The sequence below is a fragment of the Accipiter gentilis genome, chromosome 10, assembly GCF_929443795.1.
Source record: "Accipiter gentilis chromosome 10, bAccGen1.1, whole genome shotgun sequence".
NCBI classification, from domain to species: domain Eukaryota; kingdom Metazoa; phylum Chordata; class Aves; order Accipitriformes; family Accipitridae; genus Astur; species Astur gentilis.
Window position 1 is genome coordinate 8,137,120 of NC_064889.1, and position 18,739 is coordinate 8,155,858.

Below are 18,739 nucleotides of genomic sequence, written 5' to 3' on the forward strand. Positions count from 1 at the left end.
TGTAGCAAACTTAGTTGTTGTAGTCTCATATTATTCAAGTTTTCATGTAAGTGGTGACATTAGCACTCCTTGCTAACAGAATGTGTATGACTGATTGATAGCAGTTGCTTTAGAGTAATTTTAAATCGAAGACCTAGTCTACAACAATACCTAGCCACCTCTTGCTGTTTCTCATTGTGCTCATTAAAGCTACAGCTAAATGTGATGAAATAAATAGCAGATAAACAATCACCTACTACTTGCCATAGCTTCTGGGCAGCTGAGCAGCAGGTTTAACTCCACCACATCAGGAAAATAGTTTGTATGGACTGACAACTGGAAGGTTTTATACCTAAGGGTAAGATCAGCTGAGCACAGAGTACTTCCATGATCTCCCAATATACCTTGAAGTGATTAGTGTGAGTACGCCACACAACCAGGTCAGGAAGTCCCCCTCTGCAATGGCGTAGATCTTTGGAAAGTCGCCTAAAAACACCGCTCAGAAACATTCCTCCAAGGCAAGAGACAAGGCTCTGTAAGAGAAGGTTTGGTAGTTGGCTTTTTTTTTTCTTTTCTTTTAATTTCCTGTACAGCCATTATTTCCTAACTCTCACAAGAATATTCTTCGCCCCATCTCAGCTTTTTGTTTAGTCACATGTAACAAGAAATGTAAGTAGATGTTATCTACAGCAATTTCCCTGCTGTGTTCCCAACTATGGTTGCAGGAGAAGTGACCGTATCAGAAAAGAGTAACAGTACTTGGGATTAGGGAGAATGGTGCTGCAGTCCCCACTCAAGTCCTCCCTCCCACCACTCGCTGTCAGCCATGGCTCAGTGCCTCATTACAAACTACGAGCACACTACGGCCATGTGTGATTTAACAGCAAGCCTCATCAAACAGATTGCCCGTTCTGGACAACAGCTAGCTTACCTGAACTTGCTGGAGGGAAATAAAACGCCCCCAGTTAACTAGTGCTGCTGCTTTTCCCTCCTGAGTGGTCCAGATGTCAGCGATCAAGTTTGCCAGTGTCTCTGAGGAAGCTGTATGAAGCTGCTGGAGTCTGGCCTCAATGACATCCCGCCTGTTGTCATAGAAGCTGTCAGTGTATAAATCCAGGGGGGACGTCTGTATAAAAAGGTAAATGCAGTTCTGAGGAGCTGGCAGCAAAGCAGCGATTCCAAGAATGACAATGCTCTACTTCATATTTTTCTTATCATCTCAACTACAAATTCACTCAAACACTGAGGCAATTTAACTTGCACCTGTCCACCACAGAAACCTTTATTAAATGGAAAAAGATTTGCATATATTCTAACACCGAATGCCAGTGCAACAAATGCTGACCACACCTTAGCCTGTACTCTCTTGGGTTTTGACCTCTAGCAGAGGTTTTCTTTAACAGACAACAAAGAGCTATCTGCTCTCGTAACTCTCCAAGGAGTAACATTCTAGTCAGGATTTGGAATCGGTATCAAGACTGCTCAGCTACAGTGAGCAGTTTGAGGTGGAAAGAACAGAGCAGTGATGAAACTAGGGAGTATCATGCAAGCTGCCTAAAAGCAGAAAGCCTTATGCATAGCACTGAACACATTTAACATATAAAGTCACTGCAGCAATTACTCAATTTTGACCATGGCTGAAAAAAGCTATTAAGTAGTAGCTGAGTGCCATTCTAGCTTGTCAAAATCAAATGCAGAGCACTTAGAAAATGGCAAATTTCAGCCTTACACAAACTGCTGCCACAGCTAATCCCACAAAAACTGCTGCCACAGCTAATCCCACAAAAATACAGCCTAGGAATGACTGAGTGAAGCAGGTGTGAGCTTTCAGCTCACCCTTGTTCATGCCTGAGGCTCATGATAGCTTTGCTCTGCATTAATAAGTAAAATCTAGTTTAAAGAAAAATAAATTTGCAAATGAGTTGTAAATACTGGGATTATTATAAACACACAATTCCCCCCCCCCCTTTTTTTAAGTAAGTAGGCATAATCTGCATATTAGATTATATGAAAAGAAATGTATTTAGAAAGGCAGGAGCTACAGTAAATGGTAGTTTGCACTGACAAAACAAAGAATAGCTGCTTTTAACACGTGACATTCATACAATTAAGGCATCTTACAAGAATAGCAGATACTCTGCAAGAAAAGTTATTTGTATGAATTCCATTTAGCAGTATTTCTATGGCCTTCAGAGCTACAGCAGTCCCCTTCCTGTCCTATGAGCCTGCAAGTGCCTTCATGTCCCACCTCACAGCTCCAAAGCAAGAAGAACAACCATATCTCAATTCTTTCTGCAAACAGTATTCAACCCTAAATGTACTTGGTCAAGATGAATACAAGACAAGTAGTAAAAGCCTTTTCAAAGAATTGCCATTACTCTGTAGCAATTTGCCTCTTTTCGAGTAGCTCTCCAAGGATATGACCAAGAACGTACTGATAAGCAAGTGCTCATGGCTTAAGATATTATCTTGAGACATGACTGTATAGAGACTCATAATCCATGTCAACATAAAATAAACAAAACCGGTTAAACTTCAGATTAGTGGGACAGAATGTGACTCATATATTCATAGTTTTGAGTTCAGTCCTATTGGGCTAATAAAATAATTGTACTGTTTGATTCTCTAGATTTTTACATCCTCTACTTAAAGGACTATCTAAGGATGGCCTTGAGGGAATGTATCATCTCCCTCTCCACCAATCAAAAAGAGATATTTGTAGCAGTCACTAATCGGGGAGACAGACACCTCCAAAACCACCAGTGGTGGTTTTCAACTGAGCCACAAGGATTTCTACTTCAACCGGTGAATAAAAATAAAGGGAGGGATGGGAAGGAGGGAAGAGAAAACCTGCATGTTTCACCTCTAAAATAATAAATTTCTACCTAAGATATCTCATACTGATGTAAACCTATAATTTCTTACAGTACTAATAAATCCAGTTAAGAGGCTGGTCTACCTCTGGGCCAGGGTTCCAATTAGAAGCAATGGGTTAAGGTGGAAGAAAGACGACAATCATCTGGCCTTTTTTAGTTCTACAACATTTTGAGATGGCTTTTTAGGGTTTTCTTAGCAAATGTCACTAAAAGTAATCAAGTTTTCTAATTGCAATTAATAAAACTGTTTCTAGCTGTAATTTGTAGGATGTAAAGCATTTAGCTAAAAGCCACAAGATCACCTGGAATCATTAATCTTAGGGCATAGCAGGGAGTTGTTGTTGGGGGGGGGGAGGAGGGGGACCGGTAGCGTTGTTTGCTTGTTTGTTTCTTTGACAGAAAGGAAGGACGATCCCAAAAGCATAAACATGTTGGTGGTGGGGTGTGTTAACAAACATGAGTTTTTTTTAAAAAGTGACTTCCCTTTAAAGGCTATTGAAAAGAAATAAACTTTTTTTTTTTTTTTTTCCCAATGGAATGCATCATCTTCAAATGAGATGAACAATGCTATGGCACAGCAGTATTCTTCCACTGACTATAAAGGAAACCTTGACCAAGTGAGTTCAGACATAGGACACATGCATTCAGCCAGATGAATCCCACCCTATCTGACAGTCAATCCAGACTTACACAGCAATTAGTTACTAATGAGTCCTTTAGTAACAAGCCCAATGTAACATAATAAAACCAAGCAAACACCAAGATCTGTCTGGAAAGTCCCTCAGAATAAAATGTTAATCTAATCCTGAATAAGATTTTAACACGGTTACGCTCTACAGCAATGGGTAAAGTAATTAACTAAAGAAAGCCTTCTGAAATTACCTGATAGGAATTTCTGAAAACATCAGGTATGTCATCCATGAAAATGATATCCCACATTAGAATACCATACAGTGTAATAAACGTTGAGCCTTCCCCATGAATACCTAAAGGGCAAAATTTAATAAAAATGGAAATGTTAATTTCTACAGCAATCATCTCATACAAAGAGGTAATAAATCATCATGATCCAAACCAGAAACATGCTATGGTCAGGTTTATACACAGCTGAAGTCGGTATACACTAACATTACAGCATCAAGTTGTAAATGCAGTTTATTATTTCCACAATTTGCTAATGCATGCGTTAATGTGTGTGTATAGTGCTGGACTGGGCAGCATTCTGATTCATTAGGCCTACCACTAAATCACACATGGCCACTGTGTGCTCAAAATTTGTACTGAGCCACTGAGCCAAGACGACCGACAGTGAGTGGGTGGGAGTGAGGAACTGAGTGGGGACTTCAGCACAATTCTCCCAAATTCCAAATATTGTCACCTTCCCGTTTACCCCTTTCTGATATTGCCACCTTTCCTGCAACAGTATTTGGGAAAAATATCAGTAATATAAAATTACATTAAAATACATATAATATATAAAAATACACATTTTATCTTAAAAAATAACCTGCCTACCGTTTTGTATTTTGCTTTTTTTCTGTAAAACAGACCTATATGTTCTTACTTGTCCATGGCTTTTCACAGCTCTTAAGTTGTAAAAATATATGGACAACTACTAACAAGAGCTGAAAGTTAAGCCTTTTCAAGAGAAGTTGCTATGTGTCTTGCTATGGTATACACTGTTTTCATGTTCATCTAGTACCAGAAATCAGTGGAAGTTTAGCTCTCCTTAATGACACTCCCTTAAATGACATTGCTAGTGTTTTACCCCTAACAAATAAAATAGCTGTTCACTGATAAGAAAGGCAAAGTGATTTTCTACGGAGATAAATAAGAAATATTGGGGTTTTTTCCTAACACATTTCAAAACCGCTTTAGGTATATGAAGGCAGCAAATCAGGTGGAAAACACATATTAGAGCATTTTGGTAAAGAAATTACATATTAGAGCTGTTTGGGAAGGAAACAGAATCAGACTAAAAACTGGTCTAATTAAATGAGCTACAACTGGTCTATTAACTAAACTGCTTAGTAAATTGGTTCTTTACTCCCACAGTTATTTTAATGTACAACAAAAAATAAAATAAATTACTGTTACCCTGATCAAAACCATTCTGTCTGTAATGAGTTAACGCCAGCTCCTCAACTGAGCACATGACTGTGGATACACTGAAATCTTCACCTCCTTCTTCATCACCAATATCCTCCATTAGAAATACAGATTTTCCCATTCCCGTCTGAGGACACATCTTTCCTTTGATCGTAACCTGAACATATTAAAAGAACTAGTTACTTTCCAGCATCACATTTAAAAAAAACTTTAGCTTAGGTATTTGAATCTCTCATGAAACACATATTCCTCCTTTTCAGTTTTCTTAAAATCAGAACTAGACTTGTTTCCAAAAATCAACTGAATAAAATTTAACCTGCCATTCCCTTGAAATAATTTTGTTTAGCTTTTATAAACTGGCAAATTTTTCAGAAAAAAAAAAAAGTCTAGCAAAAATGCTGGGCAGATGGGAACATAGTCTTTCTATATGCAGGACCAGGAAGAAAGAATACAGATGACTGAGGAGACTGATTCTGGACTGAGAAAAAGAAGGGCTGTAGGGAGATACGCGGTGATGAGGCCGAGAGAGAAAGCGAGGCTCTGCTCTGACTTTGCCCAGATACAATTATCTCTGCTACAGTAGGGAAATGAATGAGTTAAACAATCCATTCCAATATGATGCAAGTGCATCATACTGCATCTTTGCATAGCGCATATTTAAAGTGCGTAACTTCCAAAGGTTACTAAAAAAACCTTGCATTTTTTGAGCCATTAATCTAGTGCTGACAACATGCTAAGGTTAATATTACTTTTTCTCACACACAGAACGCTTGGTCTGAAGACACCAGGGTCAATCCACTGGGTTGATCAGACTTTTCAGACAGAAAGGTTCTGCTGTTGCTCGTAAATTAGTGGAGTTTATTGCTGATCAGATTCATAACACATATTCAGTAAAGCGGTGCAAATTAAATCCGTGTACAGCTGAGTAACTTCAGCTGACCATTTAGTAAATAAGTAGAAATATTTGTTTACAAGAGGCTTTTGTTTTAGAAAGACATTTGCATTCATTTTCCTGCAGCACAAGTACGTCAGAGGCTGGTGCATAGCACATAGCAGTCTCCCAGATTATTTTTTCTCGTCAGAAGAAAAAAGACCTCATGAGTTGTTATTTCTCAGAAACCAGCAACTTTACTTACATGCGTCACATCCTCCACAGTTATGACTGGCAGATCATAAAACAGGTATCTGAACTGCTTGCAGCTTGGCGAGTCTCTGATTCGCAGAGCCCGCTGGTAGAGAGAGAGACGATGCCCAGTACGTACGAATGGGTCTGCCAGCCCATTTCTAATGCAGTCAATGGCCTAGCAAACAGCAAGATACAAGCAATAATTTAGAAAGACCTATGCACATCTGTCTGTTCTTACTAAACCCAAAAGACCAATTGATTTAAGGAGCACAGAAATATGAATGCAAAAACCAGCATATAAGACAGGGCCACCTTTCTTAGTTATGTAACCAAAGTTCTAATTAGTAAGTACTATTTTGCACTAGTAGACTTCTGGATTCAAATTTGCACTAGTACAGTAAAAAAAAATTACTCTCCATTTGCACTGATCAATATAACGTTAAGGAAGTGTAAATTCTACATAAGTGACCAGAAAAAAGAGCTGGTTCTAAGGCCAATCAGTTTAATATTTTCAAGCCAGTTTCTTAACAGCATGTAACACGGAAACAGAAGGACCAGATCAATTGTGCAAGAATGTACATACAGAACAAATTTTAGACCAATGTACTACTGCAGTGAAGAACATCCAGGGTTAAATATGGACTGCAAAAATTAATTCAAGTCATGATTCTGATATACTCTCTTTCTGTCACCTGAGGAAGGCACTTTGTCCTAATTTATAAATAAGGAACTGCGACTAACTCTTCCTTTGTACAACTTCTAATTCCAAATCTGTAAAAAGCTTGATATGGGAGTATAAGATGCAGAAGAGACAACTGCAGATGTTTGACAGCCTATGACATTATTTCCTTGTAACAGACTTAGAGAATTAAAATGAAACACAAAATAAGAGCATTTTAATGCCAATTCTTAATAGCCTTAGTGAGGCAAGGAAGCAACACCAAGGAGAAAAAAAAAGTCATTCTCTGCTTATTTTAAACAACTCTACAACTGCTACTGTTCCTGGACTTAAAACTTTTTTTTATCTGTATTTTTCATTGCTGAATTAGTCAGGTATCTTTGTTGTGTTCACTTAGATTGGTGTTCTTTGTCTTTTTCATTGAAAGTTGATTTTCAGTCTGCCCATATTTCACTGTGACCTAAACAGTCTTACAGAGCTTCATTTCCAATCACTGACAGTATTTCTCTTGTAACAGACAGGAAAAATGGACATAATCTCCTGTACTTATAAATCCTCAGACCAGTAGCTGATACAACTACCACCTGCTGTTTCTTGCACAGAAAATTCATGGAACTACAACCTAAAATGTGCCCTAAAATTAGTTAGTGGCTTCTATGCCTTGTCACTCTTGCAAAGAAAGTCTGTGAAAAGCTGGTGCTGGCTCACTAGGAATTCAAAGGTACAAGCTGTACTGCAGCTTGCAGTTTTCTCTGGTTACTTTATATCCTGCTGCAGAAACCTATCCAGAGGTGGCAGAAAGTTCTACAGAGATTTACAATAATCCTTGCCATTCTTGTATGGTTATTTTTCTCATTCGGCTACATGCCAGCTAATCACTTAGGAAACTCAAAGACTGCTCACCATGTACACAGTTTCTAAAAGCCTGAACTGCATCATTCAGGCTTCAGACTGGCAAGGCAAGTTTACCCACTGCACAAATAATGTGGTTTACTTGTACAAACACACCCTACTGGTGTGTGTGTCCTACTGGAAGGGAAGAGGGCAAAATTTCAGCAAAAGCAAAGATTACCTCAGAACCCCTTCTCCCCTCCTCTGTCTTCCTAAAAGAATTAAAGACACCAGGATGACCGTAGCCTGTAATACATGCTATCTGAAAATGCTGACGTTATTCTTTACCAGTCTAAAGGCGGTCAGTTACAGTTTCTCCTGTAGAACCATGGAAATAGTTTAAATTTGTTGTTAAAGACTGACAACCCTGCCAGAGCAGTGTACAAGTAACAGATTAGAAATGGGGTTGCCTACTGTTTGACCACTTACAGTAGAAACCCCACACCAAATCTGGTCCAGATACAGAAAACAACCTTCTACCCACTGGCAACAGTTAGCCAAGGACTTAATTCTCTTAATTTTTTGTTTGAAAACAATAAAAAACTCCTTCCAGTCATGTTTGTTTTTTTCATTCCAGATACTGCCTCATCATGACTCAGGTTCAGAAGCAGAAGTGTTTACTGCAAGAAATTTCTCTGCTTCTCACACTTTAGGCAAATTTATAAGGCAGAACAGCAAAGAAGCTGCTGCCTGATAACTCCATATAATCCTTCATGCCAAACAGCGTTTGTCTATGCAACAGAAAAAAGCAGGCCAACCAAGGATAAGGGTACACTTGATATTCAGTTTCTTAAGAAAAACTGGTTGCCTGACCTTGGAATTCCTACCAATATCTGCATTTTTAGGAGAGCCTACCCCACTGTTCTTCTCATATGAAGTATTTTTTAAAAATGTTTTCAGACAATGACTGCAGTGTTTCCAGCTTTACAGCATGCAGTTGTGAAGATACCTTCTTAGTGTTTTTCAAGTGCTGATGTAAATTCAGAGCAAGGCGATCCCACCATCGCCCTCTGCTGTCAGTACAATACACATCCTGAGACAGAAGAGTCTGCAGTTCCTGCACCGCTTCCTGTAGCAACAAGATTATATCTTTATTAATTGAGTTAGAAAACCAAGCTGAAGTTTCCTTATATAATTAGCTTATCACTTTCCCTTCTAATTACTGGGTACTATAAAACTTTGTCGCTGCACAATTCAAACCCCATTTTTACTCCAGCATCCAAGGTATTCAGGTGCATGGGTGTATCTTAAAAACTTATAGATATATTTTTATATAAACTTAAAGGTTAGCTGCCAAAAATACAATATTTTTGTTCTTTCTGTATTCCTTATTGTATATGAAAAAGACCTGAAAGTTACTTGTTGCCTTTTTGCAGAGGCAAAGTCTTTTTCAGAATAATCTTGTTTGCTTTAACACGTAAGTCAGAGGCCTTTGGGGACATCAGCTCCTAAGGTGAAGAGGAAGGGATTTCGTAGAACACGTTTCTTCCAAGATTTTCTTATTTAAAAGCAATAACCAAATCAAGTGAAATACAGATATCTCTAAATAACAAAACAACAATGTCTCAGCAACAGTCTTACGGTGTATTACCTATGGTAATTCTCCAAAGCATAAGCAGAAATCAAAACACTTTAAAAATTTCTAAAGCAGCAAGAAAAAAAAGCTCTTCCTCCTTAAAAGAAACTTGTTCAGAGAACTGTAGCAAGTCCTGGCAAACACTATCACCATTTTCCAGCCACATCAGAAATGTAAATTGATGTACAATGCTACATTAAACACGTATTCCTATTCACTTCACCACTTTACCTTATACATGTGAAGTCTCTGCAAAATTTCAACACCTTGAGAAAGGATTCTTGTATACACCCAGCCAACTGTGAAATGTCGCAGATACTCAGGTAAAACTCTGTGATAGCTGAAAGATAAAGAGCAGCTCAGATCAATTTAATGATGGCAATTTAAGTTCTTAAAATTCTCTTACTAAGAATACTTATACCTAAAGCATTTACAAAAATTAAATGCCTTGTATATAAAAAAATTTAACTGAAATGAGTATTCCAGCTGCAAAGTCAAGAACCCAGAAAGTAAGAAAATAGTTTAGCTGGGGTAGCAGGGGCAAGCTGCACTTGCACAGCATGTTTTGGTTTCAGCAGCAGTGAAATTATTAGTTAATAAGTTTTATATCAGATGCAAAAAAATTAATTATTTATTACATCATGTTTTGTTACTGCCAACTTGTTCTTTTAAGTCATAAGGTTAACTTTAGAAACACGGCTGAACAAAAGAAAAAGGCTAGAACAGGCATTTCCTGCCATAAAAGAAGACTAACATCTTTTGGGTAGGCACCTCTATGTTTCAAAACAAAGTCTTTTGAACGTCTTATTGAAATCAAAACAGCTTTTTCCACTCTCTTCAGTGTGAAAAGGAGTAGACCTCAAAATGACCCTCTATGTATATTATTTTAAATCAGCTGCCATGAAAATGCATACAATGCCAAACATAAGGCTTTAACTTTTGGTGTATCATTAAGCCAGAAAACAAGGTAATTGAAAGAAAAACTGATGAAGGACACTTCAAAACCAATACACATTACTTCAGTTCTCAGATCTTTAGTAACATTTCCTGAATGACACCCACTTGGAAGTCTGAAGAGATGAATAACCCAGTATGTTTTCCCATAACGTCTGCAAAATTCTTTTGTTCACAGGGAATTTTCAATTCTGCTTATTGCTACTTGTCTAAAAGCCATAAAACCAAACTATGACAAGGGAAGAATAAGGCTGTAGTTCTCCTGCATTGGCACATAGAACAGAAATGTTTCAGTGCTTCATCCATGCCTACTAATTCATTCCCAAGGTTTCATAAAAAAGGCCTTTTCATATAATCACTTAAAAGCTAAACAACCAACTAGGAAGTTCAAAGCTCTCAAGAACATTAAATCTTCTAAATTTATCAGGCTTAAATAATGTTACTAGTCCATAAGCCTCTCTCAAAAGGAAAAGTACCACAGGTAAAATAATACACTTAATAGTTTCATATGAACACCAGCCTAGTTTCCAGTTTACTACCTCAAAGAGGGGTGATTTTTCAGTTCGTTCCATGTTTCTTTAGCACACATATACAGATGATTAGCTTCTTCCCAGTTCCCATTTACCATTGCAGTGGCTATATCATTTGACAGATGAGCAGCAGTTGCATACCTAAGGGAAAAAAACATAATCATGGTATTAGGCTCAAAAAGCATTTATAGTTAGTTACAAGAGATCAATTCCTCCACACAATACCTTTTAAAAACTCCCAGTCTCCAAAGACATTGAACCATGCAGCCAACTTCATTCTTAATCTTCTAGGATCAGCAGAGTTTATGCTAACGGGGTATATTATTTTAAAATTACTTATGAACTAAAGAACGTGTTTTTTGTTTTGTTCAGAGTCCATTGTAATAATCATCATGACAAATGAAGAAAAAACTTTCATCAGCAGATGATCATGAAGCAAATATGCTATTTTGGTTCAAAATGCAAGCCACTGTGAATTACAAGTCCTACCTGGATACAAAAATGCAATTAAAATCATTGCAAAAGTGCACTTCTACCTATTTACATCTGGAGTTCTACACAATGAATTCTTATTTGCCTACACAAGTACTGCAGTAAAGCTTTTCTAGAGGTAAACAGATTTCCAAACTGCCAAAGGTCCCCCTACCTGATAAGATCTTCTCTGTCCTGGAAGACCTGCGTTTTCCTATTTACAGTGTACCTGGGGAATACCATACGCCCCATGTTTACCATAAGGACTGTAGAGAGCTGGCCTTGACCAGCACTACCAGCTTCTTCATCCTCCATTGACTCAGACAGTGAGAATAGCAGCAGAATTCGAGAAAAGACAGCCCGAGGGCCTCTACAGACCCTGACAGATTTTCCAGCCAGGTCCTTCACCCTGGAAGAACAAATAAAATTATTATAACAAATGGTTTTTACCATCACTTATAAAAATTCAAATATACTGAATGAAGTATGAAAAAACTTTTGTTTTCAAGCTAATTAATGTGTAAATTTGATTTTCCTTGAAACCAGCAGCTTGAGAAACTATATAGTGCATATAACCTTTAGTGAAAAGCCAAAGAAATGCATTAACTAATAAAAAGTTTAAGGGCCAAACTTCAAGCAGAATAGAATTGGATCTAACTGCCCTTTGGGTGCAGCCACTACTGTTCCTATGCCAGGCAGTACCAACAAGCAACAAGATATGGTTTGCTACTAGGGCAACGTTTACAGACCACAATTTGAGATCCCTTGTTTCAGGCCTTCTCCATTAGCATATCTGCATCCAGCTTTTTCATACACAACAAGATCTCTGTCACTTGTCCACAGGCCAGCCCAGATTTAAACCAGGATTTTCTCTGATCTCACAGGGTAACTAGTATTTCAGCTGTCACCTACAGCAAAGAGCATTACATTCCCAAACTTGATGTGGCCGAGCAAGTAACTATCAGCCTCTTTTCTTGGAGTAGGGAGCAAGCCAGCGCCAAGGACTTTTTTGGAATGTAACTAATTTTCCCAGGTTCCTTTCCTTTTCCTGAACACATTTTTTTCTAGCCTTCCTTTATATAGTTTAAGCCAATATTCAGAAAACAATTTTGTTTGTTAGAGATAGTTACACAAATTATGCATCATGCATTGTCATACAGTTCAACTATCTAGTATCAATGAGAAAACATTAAATCTCAAGTGATACAAAGTATTTTCATACTGAAGTTTTCTATACCTGGCTTAGAATAAGGAAGCAACCACAACTCCATAAATTTAAACATCCTTACTTATCACAAAGTCCCAACATCCTCTAACACAAGATAATCATGGCTGTGCCTACGATCACTCCATGTGTTCTCCTGCGGACCAAATGAAGTGCAATGCTACTGGAGACAATGACACCAGTGTAAAACACTGGTTTTAACAGGATGGGAACCACTAGAGCTCCTATTGTATTTTAAAAACAACAAAGACCAAATGCAAACGTCCCAGTTGTGAAGCTCTGACAGCCCAGCACTAAGCTAGCATTAGGCCTCTCTTTTCACATATCACTTACTGATTCACATATGTCCTGGTTTTGGCTGAAATAGAGTTAAATTTCTTCCTAGTAGCTGGTATAATGTTATGTTTTGGATTTAGTATGAGAATAAGGTTGCTGACACACTCATGTTTTCAATTGTTGCTAAGTAGTGTTTAGACTTAAGTCAAGGGTTTTTCAGCTTCTCATGCTCAGCCAGCAAGAAGCCTGGAGGGGCACAAACAGTTGGGAAAGGATGCAGCCAGGACAGCTGACCCAAACTGGCCAAAGGGATATTCCATATCATGTGACGTCATGTTCAGTACATAATCTGGGGGAAGCTGGGCTGGGGGGAAGATCACTGCTTGGGAACTAACTGGGCATCGGTTGGTGAGTGGTGAGCAACTGCATCACTTGTTCTGTATATTCCAATCCTTTTATTATTATTGTCATTTTATTATCGTTACTATTATCATTATTATTTTCTTCCTTTCTGTTCTATTAATCTATTCTTATCTAAGCCCACAAGTTTTACCTTGTTTTTCCTGATTCTGTCCTCCATCCCACTGGGTTGGAGGGAAGTGAGCGAGCGGCTGCGTGGTGCTTAGTTGCTGGCTGGGGTTAAACCATGACAACATAATAGTAATTATTCATGGAGGGATGATTACTAGGCCCCTTTTAATACAAGAAATTTTGTTGAGAATCACATGATAGACTTCGGGGGGACCCTGGCTATTACTTTAGTTCATATTCCTAGACTTTTTGTGGATGTCCTAGCTACAGATCCAGCCCTAAACACCAAGAGTGGTAATGCTGTAATCACTCCTATTAGGGCAGGCAGAATGACACCTTAATCCTGAATCTGGACCCCAGAAGACCTGGAAGTCAAGGGCATCTGGTATACACAGCTGTGATAGCCGCAGTGAAAAAATGCACAGGAAAGAAAGAACACTTTGTCAAGCAAACAATCTTTTCCCTTTAAAAATACTGCCAAAAAGGAGGCTCTATGCTAAAGTACAAAGTCAATCACAAAAAAAAAAAAAGAGATTATTGCTCCCCTCTAATTCTACTCAAAGAGCTCACCCAGCAAACAAACATCAGATAGTTGCTATAATAGGCAATGACTTTCCCTATGTCTTCCTACATGTTTTTCTGCACTGATTTTGCTTTAAATATTTCAGAAATGTTTCTCTGTATAACTGAGTAACTTTGGAGATAGATAATTATGACCACAGCTGAAAAGCATGACCTAGCTACCCTTCTGTTTGACCCACCGTGAATCAAAATTTAATGGTGCCCTTTTTTATTCATAAATTTACTAAATGCATTCCTCTCTTCAAAAGGCATCTAGAATGAGTCCTTTGAAGCATAACTTACATTCATCTGCAAAATTTAACAATAAACAGAGTTACCTTTTTAAAATCACTGTCCCAATACCAGCCTGACTCCTGCTGAAGACTGAACGTTGTTTTGCCAACCTCAGAAAATCATCCACGAGTTGCTGTTTCTGACCATTTGGGTTTGGCAAGTGAAAGATCTTTGCCAATGTTTTTAGCTCAGGGGCTGAAAGCAAATCCAACCCTTCACACAGGTCTTCCAGTTCAGATTCTAAAAGTAAAATGGTCCACATATATTCATTACGTGCTAGACACATACACTCAAGCAACAGCTCAAAGTATAACCTAGTAGCAATCTAATGATTTAGATTCTTCAAACATGTATTATCGATGCTAGCCGATTCAGCCTGAAATTCATTCTCTTCACGGGTCCAGTTTGAAGGAATGGAATAATCAGAACAAAATCCCTTAGCAACTTCAAAACAAAAGCAAAAAAACCCAGGGTTAGTCTAAGAGGTGAGCTGGACGTAAGACTAGAGACAAGACTACAATTTACATCCAAGAGCCATCCACAGTACATGGCCACAGACAAGACTGGAAACAAACACCCGCAGCATTGGTCAGAGGTCCAGCTACCCAGGGCCGGGCCGGACCAGGGCCGGGCCGGGCCAGGCCAGGGCCAGGGTGCCTGCAAGACAGCTCAGGACAGTACTGAAGGGTATTCAGTAGAGCTCCTGGACCAAGGCGCAGAGGCTGTGCGGGTCAGGGTCTGAGATGAGGATGGTGAGGGCAAGTAAGGCCTGTTGTCGCACCCGTAGCCCTGACATTTATTTAGCTCTCCCTATTACCTAATTTACAGTAATTGCTTTTATTATTAATGTAACACAACACATCTCATCTACCCAAAACCTTTATTCTGCTTAATTATCTTCTCAAGGCACCAGACAAGCATGTAGCGCGTTAAGCTCTATCTAACACAACACAACTGCAGATTTTATTTGTAATATTTTTAACATCTATTAATGCTGGCCGTACCTGTTTGCAGAAATCTGGCTTCAGCCAGTTCTTCAATTATTGGTGACAAATCCGTACTTATCTCTCCATACTCTATTTTGTTCACCTTTAACCAGTTCAGCTTGCGTTGAAAAAGTCTCACATATAACTTCTGCCCACCAACTGCAAATTTTATTTAAAGCAGGGAAGGATAAAAAGAAAATTAAATTCTACAACATAGTACTATGCATAATCACTACCTTACCTAGAAAAATTACTTTGATGCACATCTCCTCTAAAACACATCTTAAACCTGCCCACGTTCTACAAGCAGACTTGGTAAAATACCACAACTTACCTTTCGAAGTAATTATCATTCATTAGACTCTTTAAGTTTTGTAGGTAGAAAATTATTACAATGTATTTTGTAAGTAATGAACACTGCTAAAACGCATTTTGGACATGCTTACCCTTTAAGAAATAATTTGTTTTCTAGGAAAAGACAACTTCATCTTTCAAACTCTGCATATTGTGATGTTAAATAGGTCTTTTTGCTTTCTTTAACACTCATTCAATAACCAACTATTTGATGTTGGGGAACAAAAGAAGCTGTAGCCTGACAGAATGATTTCATAACCACAGAATACCTCTCTTTGTAGTAGTCTTCAGATTCTTATTTTTCCAAAGATAAGCTTAATTTTAATAATATATCTACTGAAAACAAGGGGAGAAAAACCTCCTATGGATTTGACTCTAATCTGGGAAGTGCTCTCTTAAAAGTACCTTTTAAAAATACTTTTAAAATACTAACTGCTGAAATTCAACAAAATAGCTTATTAAATCTTAGCTGAAAAAAGTCTAGCTATTGTTACCACATTTAGCACCATTTTGAATACCTAACTGATCCCTCATTAACTTCTGATTTTTTATCCCTATCTGCTGCTGCTTAACTGAAACTGATCATTAATAAAAACAGACACTGAAACACTACCAAACCTAGATACATTTAAGAAATGGCAGTTAACTTTTACATGCTTATTCAACTACTCTCCTGTCCTTAAAAATACTTTTTCAGACTTTTTTTTTAATAGAATGTTTCCAGGATCAATTCACTGACAGAACTACATTCAGACACATAAGCCTGTCATTTTCTCTGTGGGGTTATAACTTCTTTGAAGTCTGTCTCCCATTTTTACAGCTCTGGAAAAAGGAAAAAGGTCAAGTAAGACATGAACATCCTTCCTCCAGACCATGGAAACTGACAACTAGGGCTGCAATCAAGTAAAGGCATGCGAGGACTGCTTTCTCTAAAGGACTTGAATGACAAATAGAAGAATAAAATGTATTGCACAAGTAATTAATTGTTCCTTAAGAATCCTGTTCTGCAGTACATTACCTTTGAAGGTTTGGGGGATTTTTTTTCTTTTGTAGTTCTTAAGAAAGTTTCAGGTGTATCACTGAAATAAAAAATTTGTTCTAAGTTGAAGTATTACCAGCAAAAAGAGGCAGAAAGATCTTAGAAAAGTTCACCCTCTATGATTCATTAAAACGCAACAGAAAAAAAAACATTACTTTTTCTTGTTCCGTTTTCTGTACCTGAGTTCCACTGGTGACTATAAATCAATGTTTCTCAGATACAATTTTTCTGTTGCATAAAAGTTGGAAGGAGGATTTCACAAAGTGTAGTAAGTAGTGTCACTAGAACTATGTGCTTGCGTTTAAATTCTTCCAACTGCAACATGCAGTGAAATGAAACATGGAGAATACAAAAAATATTTTTTTAATACTATACCTAAGTTCAGACAGGTCTCATCTTGAGCACAAAGCCTGACATTGCACTGCAGATTACTTGTTATGGATACACCTCTGCTTTTTCCTACTTTTATCTACTGTATTCCAGTACTTAAAAAATTGGCAGCGCTCTACATTCAACATAAAGGTCATCTACTTTTGAGAAAACTGGGCAGGAAGGAAGTAAGGATTGCTTCAAGCTTAAATCCTTTTAAAAATATCATTCCTTTCATAATAAGCATTAGAGATAACTCCCCGAAGAATGGTAGACATTTTAGCAGAAAATAAGGAACTACTGAAGAATATCTATGTTCAAGCAACTTCATAGTATTAGGCACGTGGGGCGGGGGGGGGGGGGGGGGGGGGGGCGGGGCGGGGTTTTTTTTGTATCACAGTAACTGAAAGACAACACCTGCTTGGGCAGAAACTTCTAATGTGGAACAGATAACCCATCTACCTGAACTTTTAAAGTATTCTGTCTAAGATTTCTTGAAGGCAAAGACATCCACCTGTCACTTGTCCAGAATTCATTATCTATTGACTTAATGCTATCCGATCAGTTCTCATAGCTGAATCATTGAGTTTTCCTACCCTGCAAAAAGAGATTGTTTTACTTGTGAATCAAGCAGTCAGTGCAGACCTGCATTCATCAGCACCACTTCTTTGCAACAATTCTTTCCATATTCTGAATTCCTGTGAGAGGGGAATACTGAAATCACGCTACTGAAAGAGAAACAAGCACTTCCTTTATTTAACAGAACAAATTACTATTACTGATCAGTGTTGTACTCGTCCAGCAAAGGGAGCATGGAAATAAGGAAGCTGTATCCTCAATGTCTCTTTTAGCATTTGACCAAGCAGCCAAAGCCTGCATCCACTAAGAACCTAATTGCAAGTTTACTCCTAGATCTTCTCTGGATGTAAACGACAGGCATCTAGCGCTAGTCTCAGAGAGCCAATAACAAGAGTTTTTGTTGCTTATATTCCATTTTTTCTTTATATATTCCGATTTTAACTATCACAACATAAACAAGGCAGTATCAAGCTCCAAGATGTCACTGTATACTCATTTAGGCAGAGAAAGTTAACTACTGTAGTATTCTTATGGCCGTGAGCGCACCAGTAGGCTCTGCAACCCCATCCCAGCCCTCACAGATTTGGGGGCTTGCGTTCGAGGTCAGCTCCGATACGGTCCAGCTGTGTGCGCCAGGCTCAGGCTGCTGGGGAGACCCGCACGCGGTTTTGTCAGGGCATCCCCCCGTTTGCTCGGGAGCTGTACTTAGCTCGGGCTGGTGGCCTGCACGCTCGCCTAAGCTCTGCTGTGGCGTGCCGGGGCCCAGCTACCCACCTTGCCGACTTGGCTTCGCCTCGCACCTGCCTTGTCACTATGGACTTGCCTGAGGACCGGCCACCACTGGAGCACGGCTGGCTGCAGCACTGGCACTGGAGGCACTCTGCTCTTCTCCTTTGGGCAGGGTGGGCTTGTGCCCCCTGCGGGCGAGAGGAGGATGGGGCCCCTGCCTGCCCCGCTGTCCCCTTTGGCTCCTGGCTCACCTTTCCATGCAGAGGTCTGCTCTTGCTGCTCCCTGACAAATACAGTCCTGTTATGATCTCGTCTTACTTACAATATTCTCATAACTTATGTCAGCGTCATTCTTTAATTTTTTAAGTGTTTGGTGTTACTGCGTAATTGTAATTATTACAATATAATCTGCAAGAGCTTAACTGTGATGAGGTAACCACTGCAGAAACACCTCCGTAGGTTTGGAGCCCTACTTCCTCCTCTGGAATTTCTTCACCTTTTTAGCAACCACCTCTTAAGGTGGTTTGAGCCAGCTCAGCTGGCTTGTCCACTAGGGCAAATGAAGAATGTTCATATGGTCCTTTCCAGCTGCTAAATTTTGGAAG

The 18,739-nt window shown here is 38.8% G+C and overlaps 1 protein-coding gene across 4 annotated transcripts in view; it reads right to left on the reverse strand.

Annotated features, from left to right (window-relative positions):
* FAN1 (FANCD2 and FANCI associated nuclease 1) overlaps window positions 1–18,739 on the reverse strand; it is a 47,511-nt gene that overhangs the window by 24,910 nt on the left and 3,862 nt on the right. For all 4 annotated transcript variants that reach the window (XM_049813313.1, XM_049813312.1, XM_049813311.1 and 1 more), the window contains exons 3-13: window positions 15,083–15,223; window positions 14,123–14,318; window positions 11,367–11,600; window positions 10,730–10,861; window positions 9,468–9,576; window positions 8,610–8,729; window positions 6,101–6,265; window positions 4,953–5,121; window positions 3,738–3,841; window positions 911–1,105; window positions 384–512 (exon numbers count right to left, since the gene is read on the reverse strand). In XM_049813313.1, the coding sequence (XP_049669270.1) occupies window positions 384–512; window positions 911–1,105; window positions 3,738–3,841; window positions 4,953–5,121; window positions 6,101–6,265; window positions 8,610–8,729; window positions 9,468–9,576; window positions 10,730–10,861; window positions 11,367–11,600; window positions 14,123–14,318; window positions 15,083–15,223 (1,694 nt within the window). The remainder of the gene's footprint in view (window positions 1–383; window positions 513–910; window positions 1,106–3,737; window positions 3,842–4,952; window positions 5,122–6,100; window positions 6,266–8,609; window positions 8,730–9,467; window positions 9,577–10,729; window positions 10,862–11,366; window positions 11,601–14,122; window positions 14,319–15,082; window positions 15,224–18,739) is intronic.